The sequence below is a fragment of the Balaenoptera musculus genome, chromosome 7, assembly GCF_009873245.2.
Source record: "Balaenoptera musculus isolate JJ_BM4_2016_0621 chromosome 7, mBalMus1.pri.v3, whole genome shotgun sequence".
In the NCBI taxonomy this organism is placed as follows: Eukaryota; Metazoa; Chordata; class Mammalia; order Artiodactyla; family Balaenopteridae; genus Balaenoptera; species Balaenoptera musculus.
In genome coordinates this window covers 3,063,646-3,073,480 of record NC_045791.1, presented here as the reverse complement: position 1 = coordinate 3,073,480, position 9,835 = coordinate 3,063,646, and the positions used below count along the sequence as shown (strand labels likewise).

The window sequence follows — 9,835 nt, the reverse complement described above, 5'->3', positions numbered from 1 at the left end:
CCAAGCTCATCTGCCACCCCCTACCCCCTGTCTCAAGCTCCTACCCCTGAGCCTCGGACCCCCCACTCACATTTATTACTCTCAACCCTTGTTCAGAGTTATCAGCACAATATGTACCCTTTATAATATGTACCATTTCCACCCCATCAATTTCAAACCCGAGCTCCTCTCTCTGACATGCTGTATGAGGAGTGGCCAAATGTGGCTACTTCACATCTGGGTTTAGATGCTTCATTTTTTGGTGGGGAAACTGGGGAGGCACATTTTGAGAGCACTAGCAGCTTTGCAATTGTCCTTGGCCTTGGGCTGCCCAGGACCTGTTCTGGCTGAGCTGGTGGGTTCAGCTATGGATGCCTCCATGTTAAAATGCCCCGCCCCACTTGCCTGAGTCCTGCCACCCCCTCCCCCCCAATACAGTCCTCACATCAGGGACAAAGGGTGGAGATTTGGGTCTTAGGCTCTCCTGAATGTGACCACAAAGACACAAGACTGTTCCAAAGGTGGGTCTCAGCCATGCTGGCCTGGGAGCTCCTACTTCCTGCTGGTTGCAAAGGATGCCCTCATGGTCCAAGAAGCTGCAGCGGCTTTCTGGGGCACTTGCAGAGTGGGCCCCCTCCCACTGGCTGTTGGAAGTGAGGGCCAGAATTCCTGGCAGGTGATCCCAGGCAGCAGGACTGAGGGGGCTATGGGTCCAGCTGGCTCCTGTGTGCAGCCTGCTCTATAGCCCTTGAGCTGAGCTGCAGAGGCTGGTCCTCCACAGAGGCCTGGGCCTGGGCATCCAGCCTGGCGGGCTCCACCCTGATCTGGCTCAGGTCCAGAATGCGGCCTGGGCACCTCTGGTCCTGTGGGCTGTGGAGTGGGCTGGCCAGGGAGGGCAGGCCACGTATGGCAGCCGTGCTAGGGAAGCTGTTAGGCTGTTTCTGTGGCAGAATGTCAGGGCCCCTGGCCTGAGGCTGCCCGCAGAGCCCGCTACCTGTGTTCTGCCTTGGGGGCTGACAGTCTGGGTGGATCTGTAGGGCTGCCACCTGGGCCACACAGCCTGTCAGAGTGAGCTCTGAATCCACAGTGCTTCCCCCCAGACCTGGCCTCCAGGGACCTTGGAAACACCCCAGGTTCCCAGGCAGCCTGGGCTCCTGGGAGCCAGGCCAGGCAGAGGGGTTTGGGACCTTGTTTTTGCTGGACGTGTTGGTTGCCACGGGGGCTGCAGACCCCACAGAGGAGAGCGAGCCTTCAGGGTGGCCTTGTGTCCCTTCTTCCCCAGAGACCTGCACACACTCCAGAGACGGGTCCCTGGATGGAGAGGTGGTCCCCTGCTTGGCCCCCGCTAGGACCTCGCTCACTCCAGCAGGCAGGCCCTTGGTGCCCAAACATGCCCACAGCTCCCGCCTGCTGGGTGCTGAGCTCACGGGGGTCCTACCTGCATCTAAGGCCCGGGTCCCCCCGCCCTCCAGCTTCACTGGACCCAGGCACACCTTCTCAGAGCCAGCTCCTGGCTTCTCCACCAGTCCTCCCGGGGGCGCCGCAGGCTCCCTGGGGGCCGAGGCAGGCGGGGCACGGAGCTCTGGGCTCCGGCGGAGCCAGTTGATAATGCCCATGGTGATGGCAAGCTCGGTGTCGCAGAGCTTCAGCAGGCACTCCTTGCCCCTCCAGGAGCTCTGCAAGAAGCTCTGGCTGAGTAGGTCTGGGCCTGGAGCGGCGGCCAGGTTCTCTTCTGCCCCCACGTGGAAGCTGCACATGGACAGCGGGGCTCCCAGTGCCGGCCCCGACAGACTCTCAGACACGCACAGGTCGTCATCCAGGTTCGGGCTCCCGGGGCCCTCAGTGGGGTCATAGAAGAGCTCATAGAGGGCGTCTCCGCTGTAGCTGTCCCGGGGGAAGGCGGCTGCGGGTGTGCCTGGGCTCGGGGCCTCCTTCTTGTCCTCCTCGAGGCCTGGTGAGAAGGAGTCATAGTAGCCCTCGTCGCTCGTGGACACAGATTCTGGCCGCTCGCTCTTGGGGGTGCCTGTGTCTATGGAGCTGGCTTTGGAGCCACTGTGGGGGTCCCTGCATGGGCACAGGGGGAGCTCAGCAAGCCCAGATGCATCTGGCCTGGGCTTGTCTGTGTCTGACCCCTGGGGGCCCCCTAGCCACGGACCTAGCAGGGCGCGCTGTTGCTGCCTCACTGAGTGATTCACACGGTCCCAGAAGTTGTCAAAGTCAGACATCTCGTTCTGGGCAGGCGATGCCAGCTGCTCTACGCTGCCCTGGAAGGGGCCCCTGGAAGCCATGGAGTCAGGGGCCTGGGATGCCCGGGCAGGGCTCTCCAGGCCCTCATGCAGCTCCAGGGATGGCACTGAGCTCTCGTCTGCAAAGATCTCCCCGCAGCCGGTGAGTGAGTCAAAGCTCTTGAGTGAGGCCACATCCTCACACAGGGCCCTGCAGAGGTCAAAGGAGGAGTCGGGCAGGAACTCACTGTCAGACAGGTCCTGGCACAGGCTGTCCAGTCCCAGCCCCTCGCCCAAGGGGAAGCAAGCTGTGCCTTGCTGCCCTCCAGCCTCTGATGGGCCTTCAGGGGAGGACAAGCTCTTCCCCTTGGTTGTCAGCGAGGCCAAATTCTCAGTCTTGTTTCTGCGGATGTGGAATAGATTCCGAAAACATTTCTTGGGTCGTTTCAGGGAAATTCTCTTCCTTGGGATGCTCTTGGCCACAGCTGGTACAAAGGGCATCTGGGGCACAAAGTGGCGGTAGTCAATCATGCGCTGGCTCCTGGGGGGCCCTGGGAAGCTTGCACTGCCCACCAGCTGCCCTGTAGCTGCGGCTGCACTGTCAGCCCTGGGCACACTGTCGTGAGTCTTGCTCTTCTGCACCGGTTTGAAGGTGGTCCCACAGAGAGCTGAAGGCCCCCCATTGGTGTCTGGCTGGGCCCCCTTGTCAGAGCACCTGTCATATCCTTGGGTGCTGGGACTGACCTGGGGGCCCCTCTCACTGTGGGGTCGCTGCTGCCCTCCTGGTGAGACTGCATCCTCCGTGGCCGGGGCAGTGGCTGCTGGATCTGGGGGTTTCTCATGGTCAATCTGCAGGCTAGATTTGATGAATGTCTTTCCTCTCTTCAGCTCCATGCTGCAGTGTCCCTGCTGCTGTGGAGGAAAGAAGGAGGCACTCGGTATCCAAGATGGAGGCCTGTGGTTCTAGAAGACCTGTGTTTGCCTCCCCCCCCCCCACTGCCCACATGGGCATGGGAGCTGAGCTCTGACATCTGAGCTTGGATCCTCCATGGAGGCAAGAGGAGAGGGAGATGGGAACTGCCCCACCCACAGGCTTGCTGCTCCAGCCTTTGTAGATAACTGATACCCAGAGAAGTTAAGTCATGTGCTTAAAGGCAGACAACAGGAGACAAAATGAGAACGTACTGGGGTCTGGTACTCCTGTAGCTGTGATCTTGCGACTCCCTCAAGCATCCTTTCAGAGCTTATCTGGGCAAGTTAGACTTCCATGCCCAGGCCCGGCACTCTACCCACAGCACCATATCCTTAGGAGGAGTATCATGACCCTTCTGAGTGGATGAAGCAGAGGACTCAATAAATAAGTTGCTTCCTTCATGCAAGAGACAAGGAAACCCAAGCCTACTTCCTGGGCTGGGTGCAGTGGGCCATGTGGGCATGGGGGGAGGGAAGACACATGCATGCCTTCCAGGACTGCTGCATCTTTTTGAGGAGGGAAGAGTCAGTCTACACAGAGGCCATCAGGCAAGGCACAGCCAAGCAACTCATGGTGCACGAGAGCTTGCGCAGGGAGAAGAGAGCAATGTGGCAGAAGGCAAAAGGGAGGAGACAAGCAGGAGACCCAGGACAGGCAGACTGGCCACACACAGCACATCATGAGCTGAAAGTGCAGGCAGGTGTCGTCTTTCGTGCACGTCCTAACTGTAAACATTGCTACCTGGAGTGCCATCCAGAGAAAGGTTCTGATGCCCAGTCTGAGTTCAATGGGAAAGAGTGTTGGAATCGCTTATTGATGTTTGTCCTGGGTTTGAGAGTGGGAAGGTGGTAAGGGTGTTAACAACTTGATCATCCTTGCACAGCTGGGGAGTTTGGCCTTACCCCCAGTCAGGGAAGAGCTATGGAAGTCTTCTGAGGGAGTGGGTGGAAGCAGTGGCATAATGAAGTTGATGGTCTGAGACCATTTATCTGATGTCTGAGTGGAGGATGGACTCGAGGCTCTGAACAGAGAGGACTCACAGGAGGAAGCTAAAATGGGCCACGTATATGGAGATAAGGTCTAGATGGAAACTGCAGTTCTAAGCATGAAAAAGAGGGGTAAAGTCATAGGGTCTTTCAAAGGAAGAAACACCAGGATTTAGCAACTAAATAAAGAAAGACAAGCAGGCCAGAAGTCATAAACACTGAGGCCGGGATTCATGCCATGAGGGGGACCATAGGAGTGGGAAAAGTCCAGAAAGTGGAGAGGATGAGAGGTGAGCAAAGGCAAGGAAGGGACCTGTGTTAAGAGCTGGTTTGGGGGAGAGGAGCAAGGGTCTAGTTTTAAACGCATTGCCTTTGGGGTGAGTTTGGAGACCCACAAGACCACATCGAAAGAAGGCAATGCTATATCAGTTAACAAAGGATGTCACAGTCATCAGCGATTGCAGCCCTCCAGTGTGAGCCGGTGGGCCCTGAGGAAACTCAGGAAGGAAAGAATACCTGCCATCTAGCAGCCATCAGACTGCAGCCACTCCCATGATCAGCCCTCAGGAAACTCAGGGTGTGAAAACACAGGATGCTGGCCCCAGGTAGCTGACGTGCATATCAAAGGAATGATTTCAGTGAGCCCAGAATCTTGCATCTTCCCATACACAGAAAAGTGCTAAATTCCTTAACTTGGGATAGCTGGTTTTCTTTAATTAACAATAATTTTTTGACGTTCAGACTACCTGCCCTTTGTTGCAAAACTTCTATATAACCTCATTCCCCCCCTTGCCTCCTCGGAACGTTTGTCTCAGGGTTACTTGAGATGCTGCCTCCTGGGCTTGAAGTCCTAAATATTCCCGCCAAATAAAACATAACTCAAAAAAAAAAAAGAAGAAGAAGAAGAAGAAGGCAGTGCTGAAGAGCACCCCCTGAGAGGCCCCCCCCGGTGTGTTGTTCCTCACAGGTACCCCGCTCCCAGGCTCCATCTGCCTCACTGTCTCTGCCTCTCCTTGGCAGTGAGGGACCTGCCAGTTGGTCCTCTGGCTGATTTCTTGGGCTCTCCATAAGGAGTGCTCCATAGGGAGCACTAAGATTCACTCTCCCTCAGTCCACAGTCTGTGAGGGAGGAATAGAGCAGGTGGCAGGCAAGTGGCTTTATTGGCCTGCATGTCTTTCACACCCACTGCCAAAGAGGCCTCCCAGTCCCCTCCGGAGAGTCTCGGAAATGCTTCAACATGGGGTCCTGGAGGCGGGCGGAGGGGCTGCCTCCAGGCCCAGCTGGCAATGTTAAAGCCAAAGAGGATGAAAAGGGGTGGCAAAGTTGGCACTGCAGAGGCTCACAGGGCAAGTGTCACGGCCTCCGCCCCACTCCCACCTGTGGGCAATGCTTCCTCCCCTGCAGAGGAACACCTGGGGCCTTTGGCCAGAGGACAGTAGAAGGAGCAGGCACTGTGTCAGGGAAGGCTGCAGAGCCCAGGCTTGCCTCTGGCTGCAGTTCAGCTCTTGGTGGCAGCATCCTGGACAATGGGTCAGTCCCTCAAGCTGCCGTTCTGCCTCCTGCCAGGTGGCATGTGCCCAAGTCTTTCCCACCCTGTACCTGCAGACCCCATTTCCACTCCCCACAATCTTTTGTAGCCTAGCTGTGATGGGTTTGGGTACACACAGCATAGTGGTTACTTTCTGGGCTCTGGAGTGGGAAGACCTGTATCTGAGTCTTTGTTCCATCTACCTAACCAGGCAGAGTGCTTGGCCCATAACCTTATAAGGGATATACTACTGTAACTGCCATTTGATAAAGGAGAAATTAAGGTGCAGAAAAGTCAACGGGTTGGCCCAGGTCACACAGGTGGTAAGTAACAGACCTAGGATTTGAACCCAAGCCTGTCTGATACTAAACATGTGCTCTTAACTGATAGACATTCTATGAACTAACAGCTCAATCTCCCCTTCATGGGAAATCTAAACATTGAATAATAAATGTGGTTTTGTGAGAAATTTTGGAAAGCATAATGAAAATGACGATTAAAAGCAAAAGTATAGCTCACAAACTTAGAAAAATTGTAACTGAAGGTAGTATAATTTCTATGGCAAGAAATTTTGGAGATATTCATTATGAGATTTCTATTGCATTTGTTTTTTTTTCCATGTTTTAGAAAAATCTTTTTATTACTGTACTTTGGGAAATAACTTCAACCAGGCATGATAAAGATTATTTCACCGTGTGCAGAATTTTGCAACTACAGAAAATCAGATGGTTTATTTGATACTGATCTCTATAAATAAAACTACTAGTTTCTTAATTCTTGGAATAGTTACTGATTTAAAATCAAATTCTTGGAATAGTTACTGATTTAAAATCATGAGCAGTTGGAAATTTCACCACACTCTAAAGTTGGAAAATGGTCTTTCAAAACAGCTGTCATTGCTATAGGTGTTGGGACCAAATGTCACTAATATTGCCAACCCTATTTCCTGAGTTCATTTAGCACTTTGCACGTTGTTAGGACAGTAAGCACTAAGGCCCAGAACAATGAACCAGAGACTTGCAAAATACTGGAGCAATCAGGTGAAATTCAGTGTGTGTTCAGTCCATTCAGTTTCCATGTTAAAATATTTCACCAGATCCTGACTCTTTGGAAATGTGGGGTCCATATGTGACACGGGTGGGAACTCCCTGAGAGGTCAGAAGACCCACTGCCCGACTGGAGTCAAGCTGAGTAGTCATCTTTCATGATAATTCTCAGGGGAACAGTGGGATTTATCTGGACAGCCAGGTGCTGGCATTCTCATTTCCTGAGGGCAAAGGCCGTGTGTCCAGGTTCTCAGTTGCAAAAATGCACAATTTGCCTTGTAACCCTGTGGTTAGACACCCTCTTTGTGGAGCCTGAGAGATACTCCCTCATCATTTGCCAGCCAGGGAGGCCAATTTTCCGTTTTAACAGGTCACTCCAGTTGTGGGTGAGAATGTAAAATAGGAGCAAGAGTGGACACAAGAGGGCAGGTTAGGAGCCAGAGGAAGGTCCAGTGGAAAGAAAGTGGTGGCAGAGACTTCCCACGTGTGAAAGCTTACATATCAGCATCTTACACAGAGCATGCACATGCATACGAACTTACTGCAGATTGAGCAAATGAAGTAATTCCACTTGCTGCTTTTCTACATTATGACTAACTTTAGCTCAACTGCCTAGAATTTTCTTTTCCTTTTGGTAAGGTAATTCTATGTTTTTCTTTCCTTTTTTGAACATTAAAATGACCAGGTATTTCATGGAGCAAAATAAAAACCTTGGAGCTACACATGTGCAACAGAAACAGTTTGGAAATATAAAAATTTTGACTAATAGTTTTGGTATTTACCCCGCCTTCTCCTGCCCCACCCTCAATATCCAGGAAAATCACAAACATGAAACACAAAGGGGTGAATGGTGATAAGAGAGTAGGGACCTCTGAGGGGAGCCCCGCCCAGGGACATCCTGGACATTGGGGTGGAGAGGCTATGTATGGGGCAGTAGTTTATCTCTGTAATAGGCTGCCTTGTCTAAGCCAAAACCTTCAGGGTGATGGAGTGAAGGCCACTTTAGGGAGGGACAGCCTCTGTGTTCTGGGATGGTTGTGGGGTGGGGAATGAAGCAGAAATAGAATCTGCAGTGTTTAGAACATCACCAATTCACCCAGCCCCCACGTTGGGGAGACAAAGGGACCTTTGGGGAGCGAAGGTCCTGGTCTACTTTTTCTAAGGGAGTCTCTGGGCGTTCCTGGCCTGCCCAGTGGAGAAAAGATGGGTCTCCGGTCTTACTCGTCCTTTCCCAGTACCCGCATCCGAGGGGACAAGGTTCCCCCCTTCCCTAGCCCAGACCTTTTCAGGTCTGGGTCATCGCTCCCAGACCCCGCATCACGGAGTGGACAGAGTGCAGACACTGGTTCCTCCTCTCCGCCCGCCCATTGCGCGAAAAACGCACAAAAATTTCCAAATCGCTGCCCTCCTCCGCTCCACGCCTACATCCTCGGGGCTTTGGCGACTTACCGCTGGGGCCTGGAGCGTCGCAGGACGCGGCCTGGGCAGGTCCGGGAGCCGCGCCCGATCCCGAGCTGAGCATTCAGCACCACGGTCAGCTCCCGGCGCCGCGCGCGCCAGCCCGACCCTGGGAGGCCGAGGGCCGGCTCCCTCCCTTCGCCGCAGGAGGGGCTGGGAGGCCGCGGCAGGAGGCGGGCCCGCAGGGGTTTAGCCGACGGAGGGCAATCGGGCCGGGGCGGGGCGGGGCCGGGCAGAGAGCCAGTCGGCCGCGTAGGCGCCCCCGCGCAGTAGTGGGCGAGGCGGCGCGCGGGGCCGGGTGGGGACTGCTCTGGCAGGGCCGCCGCCCGGACCTCGCTCGGTCTCGCTTTGTTCGTGTTTATTCCGGTATCTGGCTCCGTGCGCCTCTGCCCCCCCGCAGGGCTGTGGTTCTGCATCCCTCAGGCCCAGCCTCTTGGGCTCCCCAGACTGACAGCCGCCCAGTCGTCTCCCCTCGCCCCCGACCGTATTCCCCCGCCGCGGTCCGAACTCCTGAGAGCGCGCAGGTGTGGGTGCCCCTACCCGCCACAGCCCGCAGCGCCGGGGCACGTTTATCCAACCCTCTCGGAAGGGCCGAGTCACGAGCCCTCCCCAGGATTCGGAGCGGGTTTGGAAGAAGGAGCAGGCCCATCTCGAGATGCGGGGCAGAGTCTCCAAGAGCCTTCCTTACAGTGTGCCTTTCTTGGGCCCGATTATATTATTAACGGGAAGGAACGAGGTGCTCCCCTCACAGGTACTCACAGTGTGGCGTCTGCCGGTGCTGTGGCCTGCCGCAGTCTTGCGGGAGGGGCACAAGTGCTGTGGCACTCTCTCCCCGCTGAGCTGAGGAAGGAGGGTCTGCACGCTGGGAGCAGGAATAAAGTATGGAGTAAGCAACTCCGGGATGGCTCGGAGAGAAGTGCCAGGAGCATGGGTGAGGGGCGGAGCACAGGCAGGGCTGGTGGGGCGGGGCGGGGTGGGGTGAGGGGGGAGAGTACAGGCAGAGAGCGCTGGGAGGAAGAAGGAAGGAGTCTTGCAGTCCAGGCTTGGGCTGAGGCCCCAAAGAGGTCGGGGCTCCGCGGATGACGAAGGCCATTCCTTTCTTTGAGCCTGATGGGCTCCCTCCCTGTTCCCATTTCCAAAAAAAAAAATCCCCTGGATACAAGACGTCCTTCCTTGGTCTGGGCTGGCTTTGTCATAAATCAGCAGACTTCTTCATCATCAGTCACCTTGAGGTCGTCCCGCCCCAGTCGCCCCAGTCAAGAGCAGCTCCGCCGCAGGCCCCTCCTTCAGCGAGGATCACCCACCACCTTTGGGTGAGGCCCCCTTCTTGCATTTCTTGGAGTTGAATCGTCTTTCTACCCAGTGACTGACTCACCGTCACCCCAGATGTCCTCCCTCCCCCCATGTTGATGGTATAGTCCTGACCTTTCCTGGCAGTTTCTGGCCTTCAGAGTTCCCAGAATCAATTTCGCCCCTATTACGTAGAAACACAGGTGGATCTGTGCCTCATGCCACATAACCCTGAATCAAGTGTAGGATCCCCTAGACTCCACAGTCCTCACCAGTTTAAGTTAACAAAGATTAGCCTCTCCTATTACGGTTTTCCTTCTTCCGCATTACAGCATTACAAGAACAAATT

General features: G+C 55.0%; 1 protein-coding gene across 1 annotated transcript; it reads right to left on the bottom strand.

The window, feature by feature from the left end:
* Positions 1 to 417: 417 nt before the first annotated feature.
* On the bottom strand, positions 418 to 9,050 carry AMER3 (APC membrane recruitment protein 3). Its single transcript, XM_036858161.1, has 2 exons — positions 8,956 to 9,050; positions 418 to 3,116 (listed from the first exon to the last, which is right to left on the bottom strand). The coding sequence occupies exon 2, from the start codon at positions 3,096 to 3,098 to the stop codon at positions 684 to 686; it is 2,415 nt and encodes an 804-aa protein (XP_036714056.1). The 5' UTR covers positions 3,099 to 3,116; positions 8,956 to 9,050; the 3' UTR covers positions 418 to 683.
* Between the last annotated feature and the right edge of the window lie 785 nt (positions 9,051 to 9,835).

What these genes read in the sequence shown, in the direction of transcription:
- AMER3 (XM_036858161.1), bottom strand. Translation starts at nt 3,098, where the DNA reads ATGGAGCTGAAGAGAGGAAAGACATTCATCAAATCTAGCCTGCAGATT.